The 20,502-nt window shown below is 54.0% G+C and overlaps 1 protein-coding gene across 5 annotated transcripts; it reads left to right on the forward strand.

Annotated features, from left to right (window-relative positions):
• The first annotated feature begins 115 nt into the window (after window positions 1-115).
• Window positions 116-20,163, forward strand: CGN (cingulin). 5 transcript variants are annotated; one of them, XM_085560951.1, is made up of 21 exons: window positions 116-231; window positions 3,706-3,827; window positions 5,369-6,549; window positions 6,869-6,960; window positions 7,150-7,219; window positions 8,187-8,278; window positions 9,196-9,310; window positions 9,525-9,659; window positions 10,825-10,983; window positions 11,201-11,349; window positions 11,674-12,001; window positions 12,210-12,341; window positions 14,116-14,331; window positions 14,986-15,156; window positions 15,255-15,416; window positions 15,624-15,713; window positions 16,255-16,338; window positions 16,895-17,019; window positions 17,369-17,477; window positions 17,911-18,074; window positions 18,829-20,163. In XM_085560951.1, the coding sequence occupies exons 3-21, from the start codon at window positions 5,371-5,373 to the stop codon at window positions 18,944-18,946; spliced, it is 3,690 nt and encodes a 1,229-aa protein (XP_085417077.1). In that variant the 5' UTR covers window positions 116-231; window positions 3,706-3,827; window positions 5,369-5,370; the 3' UTR covers window positions 18,947-20,163. The 5 variants fall into 5 exon arrangements, with proteins under 5 accessions (XP_085417077.1, XP_085417073.1, XP_085417074.1 ...); XM_085560950.1 differs by lacking the exon at window positions 116-231 and having other exon boundaries at window positions 3,633-3,827; window positions 11,674-11,800; window positions 11,939-12,001; XM_085560947.1 differs by lacking the exon at window positions 116-231 and having other exon boundaries at window positions 3,632-3,827; window positions 14,170-14,331.
• The last annotated feature ends 339 nt before the right edge of the window (window positions 20,164-20,502 follow it).

The following is a 20,502-nucleotide window of genomic DNA, read 5'->3' on the forward strand; positions in this document are numbered from 1 at the left end:
TAAGGGGTCCCGGTGTCCCTTTAAGGGTCCCGGTGTCCCTCCACGGGCTCCCGGTGTCCCTCCACGGGCTCCCGTCCTTCGGGATCCCCTCAGAAAACCCTTCCCGACCTTTCAGGGCGGCGCGACTCCCGCCTTTTACCCCTCCAGGAATTTGGGGGAGATCCGGGTGGGTTTTGGAGCCGCTTCCCGGAGCCGGCGGATCCCAAACTCCAGGGATCCCAAATCCAGGAGGTTTTGTCCCGTTTCGTTCCGGGTTTCTGGGACGGCTCCGGGCGCTCCCGGAGCGGTCGGGCCGCTTCGGGATCCGAATTCCCTTTCCCCGGGCGGGATTTGGGGTTTTGCGGCTCTTTGGGATCAGGGAGGGAATTCCTGGGGGAATGAATGTGGGATTGAATTCCTCAGGGAGGGAATTCTGGGGGAATGAATGTGGGATTGAATTCCTCAGGGAGGGAATTCCTGGGGGAATGAATGTGGGATTGAATTCCTCAGGGAGGGAATTCCTGGGGGAATGAATGTGGGATTGAATTCCTCAGGGGGGGAATTCTGGGCTGAAATCCGGGACGGGATCCAGGGCAAACCAAATCCTGCAGGGATTTCAGTGTCCAGGGAATGGGATCATTCCCGGTTATCCCAAAGGAATGGGATCATTCCCCATTATCCCAAAGGAATGGGATCATTCCCAGTTATCCCAAAGGAATGGGATCATTCCCCATTCCCGGTTATCCCAAAGGAATGGGATCATTCCCAGTTATCCCAAAGGAATGGGATCATTCCTGGTTATCCCAAAGGAATGGGATCATTCCTGGTTATCCCAAAGGAATGGGATCATTCCCCATTATCCCAAAGGAATGGGATCATTCCTGGTTATCCTAAAGGAATGGGATCGTTCCCCATTCCCAGTTATCCCATTCCCGGTTATCCCAAAGGAATGGGATCATTCCTGGTTATCCCAAAGGAATGGGATCATTCCTGGTTATCCCAAAGGAATGGGATTGTTCCCCATTCCCAGTTATCCCATTCCCGGTTATCCCAAAGGAATGGGATCATTCCTGGTTATCCCAAAGGAATGGGATCGTTCCCCATTCCCAGTTATCCCATTCCCGGTTATCCTAAAGGAATGGGATCATTCCCAGTTATCCCAAAGGAATGGGATCATTCCCGGTTATCCCAAAGGAATGGGATCATTCCCGGTTATCCCAAAGGAATGGGATCGTTCCCCATTCCCAGTTATCCCATTCCCCATTCCCGGTTATCCCGAGGCTTTTCTGCACTCGGGAATTGCATCCCGAGGGCTCCGGTTCCAGGGGCTCAATTTCCCTGGAAACCGTCACCGGATCCCGGCGGCGACGCGCTGGGAACGAGATCGGGATTCCCAGGAGGGCTGGAATGGGATTTCCCGGGATTTGGGCTCGATTTCCCGGGATCTGGGCTCGATTTCCCGGGATTTGGGCTCGGTTTCCCGGGATTTGGGGTCAATGGTTAACCTGGGAACTCTGCCCGAGGTTGGGCTGGAATTCCTGGAATTCGGCTCCGGAGGGAGCAGCGCCTGAGGGATGATCCCAATCCCAAATATTCCCGATCCCAAATGGAAATCCCTCTCCCGACCCTTTCCCAGGTGAAAGATCCCATTTTCCCAGGTGGCAAATTCCACTCCTGACCCTTTTTCCGGGTGAAAATCCCCATTTTTCCGGGTGAAAATTCCCATTTTTCCAGGTGCAATCCCCTCTCCCCCCCATGATCTCCGCCCCTCCCCGGTTTCGGGTTCCCAGGAAAAGCGGGAAAAACTGGAAAATCCGGAACAGCCGCTCCTGGTTTTTGGGCGCGGCTCCAAATTCCCGGACTTTGGCCCCAAACAACGCCCGGGGGAGGAGCCGAGGGCGGAAGTTTGGGAAAGATCCCAAAAAAAAAATCCTCCTGGAGGCAAAAAAACCCAGGATGGTTTGGGATAATTAATTCGGGGCAATTTGGGATAATTAATTCGGGATCATTTGGCATAATTTGAGATGATAACTTGGGATCATTTGCGAGAATTCATTTGGGATAATTCAGGATCATTTGGGATAATTTGGGAATTCTTTGGGATCATTTGGAGCTCAATTTAGGCCCCAGGGACTCGGGAACGAAGCAGAATTTTGGGAAAACCTCACTGGGACCATCCTAAATATTGGATTCCCAGCAATTTTGGGAATATTTTGGGAAAATTGGGGATTTTTCCCTTCCTTTCCCACCCTTGACCAGCCGGATTTTTCCCTCCGTTTCTCCATTCTCAAAATCCCAAGTTCCCTTTCCTCCTTAAAGAAAAAAAAGGGAAAAAAATCCTGGAAAAGCAACTCCAGTTTTTTTTTTTTCCCCTCGGATTTTCCGGCTACTCCAGGAATTACGAAACGACTTTTTCTGGGTCGGAGCCACAAAGGCTCTTTGTGCTTCCATGGATCCCGGCCAGCCGGAGAATTCCCAAAATTCCGCCCTTCCAGAGGGTCAGGATGGCCTCTCCTGATTTTTCCCGACCCCATCCACAGGGAAAATTCCCATTTTTGGTTTTTTTTAGACTCTAATTTCCCTTTTCCTGCTTTTCCCCTCCCAGTTTTCCAAGGAAATTCCTGAAATTCTGGTTTTTCTCAGGCCCAAAATTTGCATTTTTCTGGTTTTTTTCCCAGTTTTTCAGCCCCCAAATCCCCTTTTCCCGGTTTGTTCCTTTCAGTTTTCCAATGAAATCCCAGAAATCCTGGATTTCCTCATTTTGGGAATATCCAATCCTCTCCCGGATTTCTGGAAATTCCAAATCCTCTCCCGGTTTTTGCAGCCCTCCCCCCTTCCCGGTTTTTCTGGAGCCATCTGGGAACATTCCCAACCCCCTCCCCCCCCATGGATTCTCCACCTGCTCTGGGATGGATCCGGGATGGATCCTGGGATTTGGGATGGATCCAAGGGTTTGGGATGGATCCAAGGGTTTGGGATGGATCCGGGATGGATCCTGGGATTTGGGATGGATCCTGGGATTTGGGATGGATCCGGGATGGATCCTGGGATTTGGGATGGATCCTGGGATTTGGGATAGATCCGGGATGGATCCTGGGATTTGGGATGGATCCGGGATGGATCCTGGGATTTGGGATAGATCCGGGATGGATCCTGGGATTTGGGATGGATCCTGGGATCCGGGATGGATCCAAGGGTTTGGGATGGATCCAAGGGTTTGGGATGGATCCGGGATGGATCCAAGGGTTTGGGATGGATCCTGGGGTTTGGGATGGATCCAAGGATTTGGGATGGATCCTGGGATCCGGGATGGATCCTGGGATTTGGGATGGATCCTGGGATTTGGGATGGATCCAAGGGTTTGGGATGGATCCGGGATGGATCCTGGGATTTGGGATGGATCCTGGGATCCGGGATGGATCCGGGATGGATCCTGGGATCCGGGATGGATCCTGGGATCCGGGATGGATCCTGGGATTTGGGATGGATCCGGGATGGATCCCGGGATCCGGGATGGATCCTGGGGTTTGGGATGGATCCGGGATCCGGGATGGATCCTGGGATCTGGGATGGATCCTGGGATTTGGGATGGATCCCGGGATTTGGGATGGATCCAAAGGTTTGGGATGGATCCTGGGATCCAGGATGGATCCGGGATGGATCCTGGGATCCGGGATGGATCCCAGCCCTTCCCGGTGATCCCGACCCCTCCTGGCCCTTCCAAAGGTTTCTCCCGATCCCGGAATTCCCATCGGGATCGCTCCCGGCCCCGCCCTGGCCTCGGCCCCGCCGCCCTTTGGCCACCTGGAAAAATTCCCGATTTTCCGCCGGCGCCGCTCCCTGCTCAGGTCGGTTCCTGGATTTCCTGGGGACTCCGGTCCCAGGGATTTGGGGATTTGGGAATTCCATTCCTGTGGTCCTTCCCCTGCCATTCCAGGGATTTTGAGATTTCTGGGATTTGTAGTGATTCCAAAGGGACGGTAGAATATAGGGATTTGGGAATTCGGGGATTTGGGGATTCAGGAATTTAGGGATTTGGGCATTTGGGGCTTTAGGGATTGGGGAATTCTGCTTCCAGGATCCTTCCCCTGCCATTCCAGGGATTTGTGGGAATTCTGGAGGATTTGGCTTGGGATCCTTTTTCCCACCCCCATCCCGTGCTCTGCTCCTTCCCTTTGGGAATTTTTTGGGATTTTCCCGGCACTTCAGACCCATCCCCAAATCCCAACAAACATCCCAAATTCCCCCGCTCATTCCGCAGCTCGTTGTGTCATTCCCGATTTATTCCCGCAAAAAACCCGGGATTTGGGGCAGAATCGCGGCTTTTCCAATCCTAAATTCCCGATTTTTTTTTTTCCCGGGGCTTCCAGGGGATTTCTGGGATCGAGGGCGGCGGGGTGGAGGTTCCCAAAATGTCACCTCTCGTCCGAAAAACTGGGGAAAAAACCGGGAAAATCAGGAGAAATGGGGGAAAACAGGGGGAAAAAAAGTGGGGAGAAGGGGGAAGACAAGTGAAAAAAGGGGAACACCGGGAAAAAATAGGGAAATCGGAGAAAAAACAGGAAAAAAAGGGGAGAAAAAGGGGAAGAAACTGGGAAAAATAGGGAAATAATGGTGAAAAAGGGGAAAAAAATGGGGAGAAAAAGGGGAAGAAACTGGGAAAAATGGGGAAAAAAGTGGGGAGAAAAAGAGGAAGAAACTGGGAAAAATAGGGAAATAATGGTGAAAAAGGGGAAAAAAATGGGGAGAAAAAGGGGAAGAAACTGGGAAAAATGGGGAAATAATGGTGAAAAAGGGGAAAAAAATGGGGGGAAATGGCGAGAAATGCGGGGGGGAGGGGGGAGGGCGAGGGAAGAGGAAAACCGGGAGGAAAAACGATGGAGAAAAAGAGAACCGGGAAAAACCCGCACAAAACGGAGGGGAAAGGGGGAAACTGGGGGGAAATGTAGGAAAAACTGGAAAAAAACGGGGAAAAGTGGGGAAAAGTGGGGAAAACTGAGGGGAAATGTGGGAAAAACGGGGGAAACGGAGGGAAAATGGGGGGGAAACGGGGAAGGGAAGGGAGAATGCGGGACGAACGGGGAAGGGAAGGGAAAATGCGGGATGAACGGTGGAAATGAAGGGAAAATGCGGGATGAACGGTGGAAATGAAGGGAAAATGCGGGATGAACGGGGGAAAGGAAGGGAAAATGCGGGATGAATGGGGAAATGAAGGGAGAATGCGGGACGAACGGGTGGAAATGAAGGGAAAATGCGGGACGAACGGTGGAAATGAAGGGAAAATGCGGGATAAATGGTGGAAATGAAGGGAAAATGGGGGATGAACGGTGGAAATGAAGAGAAAATGCGGGATAAACGGGTGGAAATGAAGGAGCGGCTTGTCCCGCAGCCATGGCGGAGCAGCCGCTGGACCACGGCGTCCAGATCCGCTTCATCCGCGAGCTCGGCGAGGCGCGGCGCGCCCCGCGCCCCCCGCGCCCCCGCGGCGGCTCCTACGGCGTGGCCGTGCGGGTGCGGGGCATCGCCGGGCAGCCCTTCGTGGTGCTCAACGGCGGCGGCGGCGGCGGCGACAGCTTCGGCGTGCGCATCCAAGGGGCGCGGCCCCAGGCGCCCCCGAATCCCCCCGCAGCCCGGGCCCCGGGCGGCCCCGCGGAGCAGCGCGGCGGCGAGGGCGGATTTTGGGATGCGGGGATGCGCGGGGCGCCCGCGTTCGCAGAGCGGGACGGTTCCCGGGGGGACCCCGAGTTTGTGGATGAGGAAGGTTCGGGGGGGTCCCCGGGGGTCCCCAAATCCTGGGATGAGGAGCGAAGGAAGGGCCCCAGATCCCCGGAGCACGAAATTCCAGGGGGATCCCCGGGGGTCCCCAAATCCTGGGATGAGGAGCGAAGGAAGGGCCCCAGATCCTCGGAGCACGAAATTCCAGGGGGGTCCCCGGGGGTCCCCAAATCCTCCTGGGATGAGGAGCGAAGGAAGGGCCCCAGATCCTCGGAGCACGAAATTCCAGGGGGGACCCCGGGGGTCCCCAAATCCTCCTGGGATGAGGAGCGAAGGAAGGGCCCCAGATCCTCGGAGCACGAAATTCCAGGGGGGTCCCCGGGGGTCCCCAAATCCTCCTGGGATGAGGAAACTTCGGGGCGATCTCGGGGCATCCCGAAATTCTCGGATCAGGACCCGGGAAGATCCCGAGATGCCCCAAAATCCTCGGATCAGCAGCCGAAAATCCCCAAATGCTCGGAGGAGCTGCGCCGATCCCAATCCCACGGGGACCTCAGCGCGCCTCTCCCCAGGAGCGGGGAGAAATTGGGAAAAAAGGACGCGGAAATTCCCAAAATCCCTGGCGACGTGGACACGGAGCCGCTGCGCTCCGTGGATTCCCTGATCACGAAATTCGACGGGAATTTGCCCCGCGGGCGAGCGGCGCGGAGGTTCCGCGGCCCCGCGGCGGCTCCGAGGAAACGCTCGCAGAGTTTGGAGGCGCGGAATTCCCGGGAATCCGCCGCGATCCCGCCCCCGAGTCCCCAAATTCCCGCCGGCTTTGGGGGCGTGCAGGAGCAGAGCGTGGAGATGCAGGTACCTGGGGGAAAAAATTCCTGAAAAAATGGGGGGTTTATATGAAAATTGGGGGCTTGCCTAAAAAAAAGTGGGGTTTTCCTAGAATATTTAAGGGGTTTTTCCTATTAAGTTTGGGGGGTTTTCCCATGAAATTGGGTTTTTTCCTACAAAACTGGGATTTTTTTTTTTTCCCATAAAACTGGCGAATTGTTTCCTAGAAAATTGTGGTTTTCCCCTATACAGTCATGTTTTTTCCTGTAAAATTGGGGTTTTTTCCCCTCTAGAATGAGGGATTTGGGGGTTTTGTTGGAATTGAGGTTTTTTTCCCTCCCGGAAGCTGAAATCCACCCCGGACCTGCTGCGGGATCAGCGGGAACTGGGGGGCAGCGAAAACCCCACCGAGCTCATCTACAGCATCCTAAAGGAGGGGTGAGGCCAAAACCCCCAAATTCCCCAAAATCCCCCCAAACCACCCTAAAATTCCCACTCCATGACCTCAGTTCCCAAATACTTTCCCCAAATTCGGGATTTGGGGGAATCCCAGTCGTTCCTGCCCTTTCCCTTTTTCCATGACTTCCTTCCCAATTTTTTCCCCCCAAATCCAACCCCAAATTCCAGGAGCTCTGAGAGTGAAATTTCCCTGAAAAGGAAAACCTCGAGGCTGCTGGGGAAATTCCAGGAGCTGGCGGTGAGCGGGAAAACTCCTGGAGTATGGGATGGCTTTGGGATTTGGGATGGATTTGGGATTTCTGGATGGGTTTGGGATTTGGGATGATGGATTTGGGATTTGGGATTTAGGATTTGGGATGGGTTTGGGATTGGGATGGCTTTGGGATTTGGGATGGCTTTAGGATTTCTGGATGGGTTTGGGATTTGGGATGGCTTTGGGATGGCTTTGGGATGGCTTTGGGATTTGGGATGGATTTGGGATTTGGGATGGATTTGGGATTTAGGATTTGGGATGGCTTTGGGATGGGTTTGGGATTTGGGATGGCTTTAGGATTTCTGGATGGGTTTGGGATTTGGGATGGATTTGGGATGGGTTTGGGATGGGTTTGGGATTGGGATGGGTTTGGGATTTGGGATGGCTTTGGGATTTGGGATGGCTTTAGGATTTCTGGATGGGTTTGGGGTTTGGGATTTAGGATTTGGGATGGGTTTGGGATGGGTTTGGGATTGGGATGGCTTTGGGATTTGGGATTTAGGATTTGGGATGGGTTTGGGATTTGGGATGGGTTTGGGATGGGTTTGGGATTTGGGATGGGTTTGGGATTTGGGATGGGTTTGGGATTGGGATGGGTTTGGGATGGGTTTGGGATGGGTTTGGGATTTGGGATGGGTTTGGGATGGGTTTGGGATTTGGGATGGCTTTAGGATTTCTGGATGGGTTTAGGATTTCTGGATGGGTTTGGGATTTGGGATTTAGGATTTGGGATTTAGGATTTGGGATGGGTTTGAGATGGGTTTGGGATTGGGATGGGTTTGGGATTTGGGATGGGTTTGGGATTTGGGATGGGTTTGGGATGGGTTTGGGATTTGGGATGGGTTTGGGATGGGTTTGGGATTTGGGATGGGTTTGGGATTTGGGATGGGTTTGGGATTTGGGATTTTAGGATGGGATGTCTCCAACATCCCAAATGTCCCGAATTCCCCAGAGTTCCGTGGGGGCTCCGGCCTCGCCCCAATCCCAAATCCTGCGGGAGGCCCTGGACAGGAAATCCCAGGAGCTGCAGCGGAGCCAGGCCCAGTAATGGGGTCACCAACGGCGGGATGGGTTTGGGGTCACCCCCATTGTCCCTTTGGGGTGTGGGGTCACCCCCAGGGGTGTGGGGTCACCCCCAGGGGTTTGGGGTCACCCCCAGGGCTGTGGGGTCACCCCCAGGGGTTTGGGGTCATTCCCAGGGGTTTGGGGTCACCCCCAGGGATTTGGGGTCACCCCCAGGGATTTGGGGTCACTCCCGGGGGTCTGGGGTCCCCTAAGGGGTTTGGGATGGGTTTCGGGTGGCCCTTTGAGGTTTGGGGTCCTCCCTGATGTCCCTTTGGGGTTTGGGGTCATTCCCAGGGATTTGGGGTCACCCCCAGGGGTTTGGGGTCACTCCCGGGGGTCTGGGGTCCCCTAAAGGGTTTGGGATGGGTTTGGGGTGGCCCTTTGGGGTTTGGGGTCCCCTAAAGGGTTTGGGGCAGGTTTGGGGTGTCCCTTTGGGGTTTGGGGTCCCCTAAAGGGTCTGGGGCAGGTTTGGGGTGACCCTTTGGGGTTTGGGGTCCTCCCTGATGTCCCTTTGGGTTTTGGGGTCCCCTAAAGGGTCGGGGGCAGGTTTGGGGTGTCCCTTTGGGGTTTGGGGTCCTCCCTGATGTCCCTTTGGGTTTTGGGGTCCCCTAAAGGGTCGGGGGCAGGTTTGGGGTGTCCCTTTGGGTTTTGGGGTCCCCTAAAGGGTCGGGGGCAGGTTTGGGGTGTCCCTTTGAGGTTTGGGGTCACTGTGGGTCCCCCTTTGTCCCTTTTGGGGTTTGGGGCCCAAAGACCCTTTGGAGACCCTCTGGACCTCCCTTAATCCCCCCAGACACCTCCAAACCTCCCCTGATCCCACCCAGCCCCCAGCAAATCCCCTCTGGGCCCCCCAAAAACCCCCAAACCCTTGATTTCCCCATTAACCCTTCGTTGCCCAGGCTGAGCGAGCTGCGAGCTGCCAAGGAGGCGCTGGAGGCGCGGCTGGGCCACCTCGAGGGGCAGCTGCTGCCCACGGACCCCAAAAGTGACCCCGAGGCACAGGGCCTCTACCAGGTACCCCGAAAAACCTCCAAAACGGGCAAAAAACCACAAAAACCGCCCAAAACCTCAAAATCTGAAAAATCCCAATAAAAAACTCACAAAGAAATGAACCCCAAATCCCCAAATCCCGAATTTGCCGTTCCCAGGAACTCCTGGAATCCTGGGTAGACTTGAGGAGGCTTTGGGATTTTTTGCCATCCCCAAGTACCAATTTCCCCATTCCCAGGATTTCCAGGAATGCCAGGAGCAGCTGGAAGAGGTTTTGGGGTCACAGCCACATCCCAAGTCCCAATTTTCCCATTTCCCCAAGTTTTCCCATTGCCAGGAGCTGCAGGAGTGCCGGGAGCAGCTCCAGGAGCTTGTGAGGGTTTTCACATCCCAAATCCCAGATTTCCCATTCCCAGCAGCTTTTGATGGTTTTCCCCATCCCGAATCCCAAATTTCCCATCCCAGGAGCTGCAGGAGTGTCGGGAGCAGCTCCAGCAGCTTTTGCGGGTTTCCCCCATCCCGAATCCCAGATTTCCCATTCTGAGGAGCTTTTGATGGTTTTCCCCCATCCCAAATCCCAGATTTCCCATCCCCAGGAGCTGCAGGAGTGCCGGAAGCAGCTCCAGGAGCTCTTGTGGGTTTCCCCCATCCCAAATCCCAGATTTCCCATCCCCAGGAGCTCTTGTGGGTTTCCCCCATCCCGAATCCCAGATTTCCCATTCCCAGCAGCTTTTGCAGGTTTTCCCCCATCCTGAATCCCAGATTTCCCATTCCCAGCAGCTTTTGCAGGTTTTCCCCATCCCAAATCCCAAATTTCCCATTCCCAGCGGGTTTCCCCCATCCCGAATCCCAAATTCCCCATTCCCAGCGGGTTTCCCCCATCCCGAATCCCAGATTTCCCATTCCCAGCGGGTTTCCCCCATCCCGAATCCCGGATTTCCCATTCCCAGCAGCTCTTGCAGGTTTCCCCCATCCCGAATCCCAGATTTCCCATTCCCAGCGGGTTTCCCCCATCCCGAATCCCAGATTTCCCATTCCCAGCGGGTTTCCCCATCCCGAATCCCAACTTTTGCCACCCCAGGAGCTGCAGGAGTGCCGGGAGCAGCTCCAGGAGCTTTTGCAGGTTTCCCCCATCCCGAATCCCAGATTTCCCATTCCCAGCGGGTTTTCCCCATCCCGAATCCCAGATTTCCCATCCCCAGTGGGTTTCCCCCATCCCGAATCCCAGATTTCCCATTCCCAGCAGCTTTTGCAGGTTTTCCCCATCCCGAATCCCAGATTTACCATTCCCAGCGGGTTTCCCCCATCCCGAATCCCAGATTTACCATTCCCAGCGGGTTTCCCCCATCCCGAATCCCGGATTTCCCATTCCCAGCGGGTTTCCCCCATCCCGAATCCCAAATTTCCCATTCCCAGCGGGTTTCCCCCATCCCGAATCCCGGATTTCCCATTCCCAGCGGGTTTCCCCCATCCCGAATCCCGGATTTCCCATTCCCAGCGGGTTTCCCCATCCCGAATCCCAACTTTTCCCACCCCAGGAGCTGCAGGAGTGCCGGGAGCAGCTGCGGCGCCGGGAGCGGGAGCTGCAGGCGCTCCGGGGCGCCCTGAAGGCCGAGGTGGCCGCGCACGATTCCCACCTGGAGCGGCTCCGGAGCGAGGTGGAGGCGCTCCGGGCAGAAACGGAACGAGCGGCACAGGTGGGAATTCGCGACGGGAATTCGGGATGCTGCTGGGAATTCCAGCCTTCCCCCCGTGTTCCAAACCTCTGAAATGTGGGAAAAATCCCCGGCGGAACACGGGAAAAACTGGGAGGAATCGCTCTGGGATTTCCACGGACTCGGCACCGATTCCGTGGATATTTTGGCTTGAATTCCCAGGGAATTTTTTTTGGAGAATCTTGTAAATTCCTTGCAGGAGAAATCCAGCCTGGAGCAGGAACGGGAAAACTTGGGAATGCAGCTCCGGAATCTGCGGCGGGAGCTGGAGGAGAGCACAGAGGAGACGGAGCAGTGGCGGGAAATGTTCCAGAAAAACAAGGAAGAGCTCCGGAATTCCAAGCAGGAGTGAGTCTTGTGCCTTGGGGAGACCCGAAATTTGGGATTTTCTGAGGTTTTCCAAGTCCTATCCCAAAAAAACTGGGAATTTTCTGGGGTTTTCCACTCTGAATCCCAAAAAACTGGGCCTGGGGAGTGCTGCGGGATTTGGGAAGCCTCAAATATGTGAATTCTCTGGGATTTTCCACCCCCAAAACCCCAAAAAAGGGGGATGGGGGCGGATCTGGAGCTCCCAGTTCTGGGATTTTCCAGGATTTTCCACTCCAAATCCCAACGAAACAGGGTCGGGGATTTTGGGATGGAGGGGATTTTGGGAATTGTTGGGTTTTCCAGGCTGCTGCAGGTGCAGCTGGAGCGGGAGGAGTTGGAGGAGGAGCTCCGGGAGCTCCGGGAGCGATTCCAGGCGGCGCGGGAGGATCGGGATCGGAGCGACCCCCAGGAGCTGGAAAAGCTCCGGAAGGTGGGAGAAATCCGGGGAGTTCTATCCCCAAATCTGGGGTTTTTTTGCCCAAAATTTAGGAATTTTTTTTCCCCCAAGATTCGGGATTTTTCCCCAAAAATCCATTATTCTTCCCCCAAAATTTGGGATTTCTCCCAGGAGCTGGAGCAGGGCCAGAAGGATCTGGAAAAGCTTCGGGGGGAGCGGGACGAGGCTGCCCAGGTAACAGGAGGAAATCCCAGGAATCGGGAAGTTTTTGGAAATTTTGGGGGAATTTTTCAGAATTTGGGGTCCCAGATTCGCTCATTGTGGGCGCTGCCAAAATTGCCCCAAGAATTTAAAAAGAATTCCCACAAAATCCCCCCAAAAAGCCTGCAAAATCCCCCAAAATTCCTCAAAAATCCCCCCCAAAATTCCCCCAAACCCCAAGGCCCAGATTTCCCTTGGATCGGCACTGGAGGCATCAGAGGAGGCACGGAAAGTTCTGGAATCACAGCTGGAGGAATCCCAGGAAGAGCGGGAAAAGTGGGAACAGCTCCGGGAGAAAGCAGCCGAACTGGAGGTACTGGGAATTCCCAAAAATCCAAACTGGAGGTACTGGGAATTCCCAAAAATCCAAACTGGACGGACTGGGAATTCCCAAAAAAATCCAAACTGGAGATTCCCAAAAATCCAAACTGGAGGGACTGGGAATTCCTGAAAATCCAAACTGGAGGGACTGGGAATTCCCAAAGATGATTCCCAAAGATCCAAACTGGCGGGACTGGGAATTCCCGAAGATCCAAACTGGCCGAACTGGGAATTCCCAAAGATCCAAAGGGGAGGGACTGGTGATTCCCAGAGATCCAAACTGGCGGGACTGGGAATTCCCAAAGATGATTCCCAAAGATCCAAACTGGCGGGACTGGGAATTCCCGAAGATGATTCCCAAAGATCCAAACTGGCGGGACTGGGAATTCCCAGAGATCCAAACTGGCGGGACTGGGAATTCCCAAAGATGATTCCCAGAGATCCAGCCTGGCGGGACTGGGAATTCCCAGAGATCCAAACTGGCAGGACTGGGAATTCCCAAAGATCCAAAGGGGAGGGACTGGGAATTCCCAGAGATGATTCCCAAAGATCCAAAGGGGAGGGACTGGGAATTCCCAGAGATGATTCCCAGAGATCCAAAGGGGAGGGACTGGGAATTCCCAGAGGTGATTCCCAGAGATCCAGCCTGGCGGGACTGGGAATTCCCAAAGATCCAAACTGGCGGGACTGGGAATTCCCAGAGGTGATTCCCAGAGATCCAGCCTGGCGGGACTGGGAATTCCCAGAGATCCAAACTGGCCGAACTGGGAATTCCCAAAGATCCAAACTGGCCGAACTGGGAATTCCCAAAGATCCAAACTGGCCGAACTGGGAATTCCCAAAGATCCAAACTGGCGGGACTGGTGATTCCCAGAGATCCAAAGGGGAGGGACTGGGAATTCCCAGAGATGATTCCCAGAGATCCAGCCTGGCGGGACTGGGAATTCCCAGAGATGATTCCCAGAGATCCCGCCTGGCGGGACTGGGAATTCCCAGAGATGATTCCCAGAGATCCAGCCTGGCGGGACTGGGAATTCCCAGAGGTGATTCCCAGAGATCCAGCCTGGCGGGACTGGGAATTCCCAGAGATGATTCCCAGAGATCCAGCCTGGCGGGACTGGGAATTCCCAGAGGTGATTCCCAGAGATCCAGCCTGGCGGGACTGGGAATTCCCAGAGATGATTCCCAGAGATCCAGCCTGGCGGGACTGGGAATTCCCAGAGATGATTCCCAGAGATCCAGCCTGGCGGGACTGGGAATTCCCAGAGATCCAGCCTGGCGGGACTGGGAGTTCCCAGAGATGATTCCCAGAGATCCAGCCTGGCGGGACTGGGAATTCCCAGAGATCCAACCTGGCGGGACTGGGAATTCCCAGAGATCCAGCCTGGCGGGACTGGGAATTCCCAGAGATCCAGCCTGGCGGGACTGGGAGTTCCCAGAGATGATTCCCAGAGATCCAGCCTGGCGGGACTGGGAATTCCCAGAGATCCAACCTGGCGGGACTGGGAATTCCCAGAGATCCAGCCTGGCGGGACTGGGAATTCCCAAAGATCCAGCCTGGCGGGACTGGGAATTCCCAGAGGTGATTCCCAGAGATCCAGCCTGGCGGGACTGGGAATTCCCAGAGATCCCGCCTGGCGGGACTGGGAATTCCCAGAGATCCAGCCTGGCGGGACTGGGAATTCCCAGAGATCCAGCCTGGCGGGACTGGGAATTCCCAGAGATCCAAAGGGGAGGGACTGGGAATTCCCAGAGATGATTCCCAGAGATCCAGCCTGGCGGGACTGGGAGTCCCGGTGCCAAGCGGAATGCGGGCGCAGGCGGAGCGCGCGGCGCTGGCCGGGGCGGCGGAGCGGGAGCGGGAGCTGCGGCGCCGCCGGGATTCCCTGGAATCGCGCCTGGAGCGGGCCCAGCGGGAGCTGCGGGATTTGGGATCGGCGCTGGGCCAGGAGCGCCGGCGGCGGGAGCGGCTCAGCCACGAGGTGCGGGAAGAGATTCCCGGATTTCCCTGGAATTCCACGGAGCGGGGCGTTTCAGGCTTGTTTGTTATTTTATTTTTTGGGATTTGGGGGTAATTTGGGTTTTTTTATTTTCGGAATGACGGGATTTTTAATGGAATTTTAGGTTATTTCCTGGAATTTTGTTTGGTTTTTATTTTTAATGGAATGTTTGGGTGTTTTTTTGTGGAATTTGGGGATTTTTTGTTTTTTTTTGCTAAGTTTGGGAGTTTTTTCATGGAATTTCAGGACATTTAAATGGAATTCTGGGTTTCTTTTAAAATGGAAATTTTTGGGTGGAATTTTGTTTTTTTGTTTTTTTTTTTTTAATGGAATTGTGGCATTTCTTCATCCCAAAATCTTCGTCTTGTGGGACTGGGACCTCTTGAGAGGTTTGGGAAGAGATTCCAGGGGTTTTTCCCAGAAAATCCCTGGATTTTTCAGGGCATTTTGGGTTTTTTTCATGGAATTCTTGGGTTTCTTATGGAATTCTGGGTTTTTTTTCCATTGAATTCTGGGCTTTATCCATAGAATTTTTAGCTTTTTTCATGGAATTCTGGGATTTCCACCCCAACCCCCAGATCCCATTTTTGGCACCATCCCACGAAATTCCCCATCCCGAAATTCCCATTTTTTCAGCTGGAGCAGATGACAGCGGAGTCCCAGAGCTCCCTGGCCTCACTGAGATCCCAACTGGAAGAATTCCAGGAAAAATCCCGCCGGGAACTCATGGATTCCCAAAAAATCGCCCAAGACCGCGAGACCGAGGCGGAAAAATTCCAACAGGACCTTGGGAAGCTCCAGGACGAGGTTTGTTGGGAATTCCAGCTGATTTTTCCCAGGAATTCTGTGGATTTTGAGGGAAAAATCCAGCTGGGAATCTGGGGATTTTGGGGTTTTTCTGGCAGATTTCCCAGCTGAAGGAGACGATCCAGGAAAAGCGGGAAGAGCGGGATCGGATCCTGCTGGACAAGGAGCTGCTGCTCCAGAGGCTCCAGGAGCTGGAGCAGGAGCTGGAAAATGGGAAGAGATCCCAGGAGGAGCGAGCCCGGCATTCCAAAGCTCTGGAGGTGGGGATTCCTGAAAAAAAAAATCCTGGAAAACTCTCCAAGAAATGAAAAAAAAGATTCCCGTGCCGCTCCCAGAAAATTCCTCCCAAAAAAATAACGGAAAATTCCTAAAGAAGTCCCGGAAGATTCCCAGAAATTTCTCCCCCAAAAAAATTTTCCAAAATTCCCAGAAAATTCCCCCAAAATTCCATGCCAAATTCCCATCAGGAAAAGTCCAAACGTTTGGAATTGGAGCTGGACGAGGAGCGGAGCTCGGTGGAGCTGCTGAGCGAGAGGGTGACCCGGAGCCGGGACCAGGTAAAATCCTGGGAATTTTGGGAATTCTCGGCAGAAACGCAACTCTCCCAGAATTCCAACCCCTCCCTCCAGGGATCCAGCTGGGAATTCCAGCTGGGAATTGTCAGTTGGGGCAGGAGTGGGGATCGGAAGAGGCTGGGAAGAGGGATATAGAATTCCTAAAGGAATTCCGGATTTTTGGTGCTTGGGTGGAATTTTGGGGGTTAAATCCCAGCGTATTCTGAGCTCTTCCCAAACTTTATTCCCTCCTTTTCCCCCAAAATTACGAGGCATAAGTGGCATAAAATGAAAAATTTTCCCCAATTTTTCCAATCGGGAATAATCCCAGGGATACATTTCCCAGAATTCCCAGAGAATCCCAGTGCCTCCTCCAATCCCGGAAATCCATGGAAAAGTCCATGGAGAATCTGTGGAAAATCTGTGGAAATCAACGGAATTCCATGGAAAAATCCATGGAAGTATGTGGAAAATCATAGGAAAAATCGATGGAAATCCATGGAACGTCCTGGAGATTCCCGGATTTTTCCGTTTTTCTTCCCAGATCGAGCAGCTGCGGGCGGAGCTGCTCCAGGAACGTTCGAGCCGCCAGGACCTGGAATGTGACAAATCCTCCCTGGAGCGCCAGGTGCGGGAAATCCCGGGAAAATTCCCCCAAAATTCCCTGGGGAAATCCTGGGGAAATCCCGGGAAAAACTCAGGAAAAATCCCACGAAAAAATCCCTGGATCTAGCCTCTAATCCTGGCGGGAATGGCCCCAGGGAGAACCCAGATTTCATGAGGAATTCTGGGAAAAGAATCCTTGGGAATGGGGTCATCATTCCAAGGAGTTTTCCCAGTTTTTTCCTGCTTTTTATCCCGCTTTTTCTGGTTCTTTCCTGGTTTTTTCCAGCTTTTCCTGCTTTTCCTTTGGTTACCAGTCCCAGTTCTGGGGTCCTCTGCCCTCTCCCAGTGCGGTTTTCCTGCAGAATTCCAACGGAATTCCCACTTTTCTGTTCGGAATTCCCACTTTCCTGTGCGGAATTCCCACTTCTCCCTGAAGACAAGTCCCAGAATTCCCACTTTTCCCACCTTCCTGACTCCTGGAATCCTGCAAAGAATTCCTGGAATTCCTCCCCATTGGGAAACTTGGCAAAACCAGGAATTTCCGGGGGCTCAGGGGGATTTTTGGGAATTTTTCCCAGAACAGGGAGCTGAAGAACCGGCTGGCCGCTTCCGAGGGGCAGCAGCGGAATTCCGGGAACAGCCGGAATTCCCAGCTGGAATCGCAGCTGGAAGAGCTCCGGGAGCAGCTCCAGGCTGAGGAGAGGTGCCCCATCCCAATTCCCAAATTTTTCCAATCCCACTTCCCAAATTTCAAATCCCTGATCCCAAATATCAATTCCCGTATGATCCCCACTTCCCAAATCCCAAATTTTTCCAATCCCAGTTCCCAAATTTTTCCAACCCCAAATCCCAGTTCCCAAATCTCAAATCTCAATTCCCAAATTTTTCCAAATCCCGAATCCCTTGAAAATTCCTTGACAAATGTCTTAAAAATTCTTAAAAATCCCTTAATATCCTTGAAATTCCTTAAAATTCCATAAAAATCCATACAAATCCCGTTGTCAGGCCGCTCCAAAGGGCGGGGAATCCATGGAATTCCCGTTTCTCCGTAGGGAAAAGAGCGTCCTGCTCTCGTCCAACCGGAAGCTGGAGCGGAAAATTAAGGAATTGTCGCTGCAGCTGGACGAGGAGCGGCAGAGCAGCAGCAGCCACAGGGACCAGGTGGGGCTGGAATTCCTGGAATTCCATGGAAAAACCTGGGATAGGATTCAGGGTTTGTCCCAGAAATCCCACCTGAGCCACGACGGGGAATCCTGGAATGGTTTGGGCTGGGAAAGATCCCAAAGAACCTTAAAAATTCCTTCCGAATTCCTTCAAAATCTGAGGCTGGGGACATTCCCACCATCCCCGGGATGGGAATCCATGGGAATAATGGAGCTTGGATCCTGAAGATCCCTAAAATCCCACCCAAGGAATTCCTGGAATGATTTGGGATGGGAAAAAAACCCCCAACAATCCTTAAAAATTCCTTCCAAATCCCTGACAAGTCCTTTAAAATCCTTAAAATCCCGAGGCCAGGGCCATCCCCTGCAGCCCAGGATCCTCCCAGAATTCCCAAATCCCAAATCCGAGCCCGAATCCTGGGAATTCCCAGCTGAGCCTGCGGGTGAAGGCCCTGAAGCGCCAGGTGGATGAATCCGAGGAGGAAATCGAGCGCTTGGAAAACGCCCGGAAAAAATCCCAGCGGGAGCTGGAGGAGCAGCAGGAGCTCAACGAGCAGCTCCAGCGGCGCCTGAAATCCATGGAAAAGGAGGCCTGGTAAGGAATTCCCAGCTGGAAAATTCCAGGATCCGTGGGAAAGGTTCCTAAAGCCATGCAAAGTCCATGGGAATGCCCCAAATCCCAAGGAAAAAGCCCAAAATTGATGGGAAAGGGTCTAAAGGCATGGAAAAGGAGCCCTGGCAAGGGAATGCTGACCTGCAAAGGGCCGGGAATTCCATGGAAAAGTTCGGGAATTGCATGGAAAGGGCCGGGAATTCCATGGAAAGGGCCGGAATTCCATGGAGAAGTTCGGGAATTGCATGGAAGGGCTGGGAATTGCATGGAAGGGCTGGAATTCCGTGGAGAAGTCCGGGAATTGCATGGGAGAGGCTGGAATTGCATGGAAGAGCCGGAATTCCGTGGAGAAGTCCGGGAATTGCAGGGAGAGGCTGGAATTGCATGGAAGGGCCGGGAATTCCATGGAAAGGGCCACAATTCCATGGAAAGGGCCGGAATTCCATGGAAAGGGCCGGGAATTGCATGGGAGAGGCTGGAATTGCATGGAAGAGCCGGAATTCCGTGGAGAAGTCCGGGAATTGCATGGAAAGGGCTGGGAATTGCATGGAAAGGGCCGGAATTCCGTGGAGAAGTCCGGGAATTGCAGGGAGAGGCGGGAATTGCATGGAAAGGGCCGGGAATTGCATGGAGAAGTCCGGGAATTGCATGGGAAGGGCCGGAATTCCATGGAAAAGGCCGGGAATTCCATGGAGAAGTCCAGGAATTGCAGGGAGAGGCGGATTTTCTCCGGCAGGCGCCGCGCCGTGGACTCGGCGCTGCGGGACGAGCGGCTGAGCTCGGATGAGGAACTCGGATCCGCCGCCATCGCCTCCCTGCTGAGCGAGGCCAGCCTGCAGGCCAGCTCCTGCTGACTCCGGGAACGCGGGAACGCGGGAATGGGGGAATCCGGGAATGCCGGGAATCCGGGAATCCGGGAATGTGGGAATGGGGGAATCCGGGAATGGGGGAATGGGGGAATGGGGGAATACCAGGAATCTGGGAATCCGGGAATACCAGGAATCTGGGAATCCGGGAACGCAGGAATGTGGGAATGGGGGAATGTGGGAATGGGGGAATGTGGGAATGGGGGAATGCGGGAATACCAGGAATCCAGGAATGCCGGGAATGCCAGGAATGCCGGAATATGGGAATGCGGGAATCCGGGAATGCGGGGATCCGGGAATGCAGGAATACCAGGAATCCGGGAATGCGGGAATACCAGGAATCCGGGAATCCGGGAATCCCGGAATGCAGGAATGCAGGAATCCGGGAATGCGGGAATACCGGGAATGCGGGAATACCAGGAATCCGGGAATACCAGGAATCCGGGAATGCGGGAATCCGGGAATCCGGGAATGCAGGAGTCTGGGAATACCAGGAATCCGGGAATACCAGGAATCCGGGAATGTGGGAATCCGGGAATACCAGGAATCCGGGAATGCGGGAATACCAGGAATCCGGGAATACCAGGAATCCGGGAATCCGGGAATCCGGGAATGCGGGAATGCCGGAGTCAGCGCTGAGGCCGGGACTGGTTCCAGGATTGCTCGTCCGGGGATCAGCCTGGGACCGTCCCTGGGATCGGCCCCCTCCTGCCGATTCCCGGGAATTCCAGAGCCGGGAGCGAGTCTGGGATCAGCCCCGGGATCCCTGGAATTGTGCTGGGATCAACCCTGGAATTGTGCTGGGATCAGCCCTGGAATTGTGCTGGGATCAGCCCTGGAATTGTGGCTGGGATCAGCCCTGGAATTGTGCTGGGATCAACCCTGGAATTCTGCTGGGATCAACCCTGGAATTCTGCTGGGATCAGCCCTGGGCTGTGGCTGCTCCATAGGAAACGAGGCCATGAAGGAAAAAGGGCCGGGACCCCGTGGGAATCCCGGGATTTCCTGGACCCCGTGGGAATCCCGGGATTTCCTGGACCCCGTGGGAATCCCGGGATTTCCTGGACCCCGTGGGAATCCCGGGATTTCCAGGGATTTCCCAGCTCCTGGGAACACTTTGGGGGAATCCTGGGGTTTCCCGATTCCAGTAATTTTTATTCTGCTCCCGAAGATGTTTGCAATAAAATCCATCGGTTTAAGGGCAACAGAGTCTGGAGTTTTTGGGAATTCTGGGTTGGAATTCTTGGTGGGAATGTTCAGGAATTTTCAGGAATTCTGGGTGAGAAATTATTGTGAATTTTCAGGAATTCTGGGTGGGACTTGGGAATTCTCAGGCAGGAATTCTCAGGAATTCTGGGTGGGAATTCTCAGGAATTCTTGGTGGGAATTTTTAGGAATTGCGGGGTGGGGGGGATTGTTGGAAATTCCTGGGAATGGTTGGGAATTCTCAGGAATTTGTAGGGGGAGCTTTTGGGAGTTCTGGGCGGGAATTCTCGGTTGGTAATTCTGGGTGGGATTTGGGAATTCCGGGTGGGAATTCTCGG

This window comes from Lonchura striata, chromosome 25 (genome assembly GCF_050655825.1).
Source record: "Lonchura striata isolate lonStrDom1 chromosome 25, ASM5065582v1, whole genome shotgun sequence".
In the NCBI taxonomy this organism is placed as follows: domain Eukaryota; kingdom Metazoa; phylum Chordata; class Aves; order Passeriformes; family Estrildidae; genus Lonchura; species Lonchura striata.

What these genes read in the sequence shown, in the direction of transcription:
- CGN (XM_085560951.1), top strand. Translation starts at nt 5,371, where the DNA reads ATGGCGGAGCAGCCGCTGGACCACGGCGTCCAGATCCGCTTCATCCGC. An exon ending in AGCGGGACGAGGCTGCCCAG is followed by an intron (nt 12,002 to 12,209) that starts GTAACAGGAGGA and finishes CCAAACCCCAAG; the next exon opens with GCCCAGATTTCCCTTGGATC. An exon ending in TGACCCGGAGCCGGGACCAG is followed by an intron (nt 15,714 to 16,254) that starts GTAAAATCCTGG and finishes TTTTCTTCCCAG; the next exon opens with ATCGAGCAGCTGCGGGCGGA.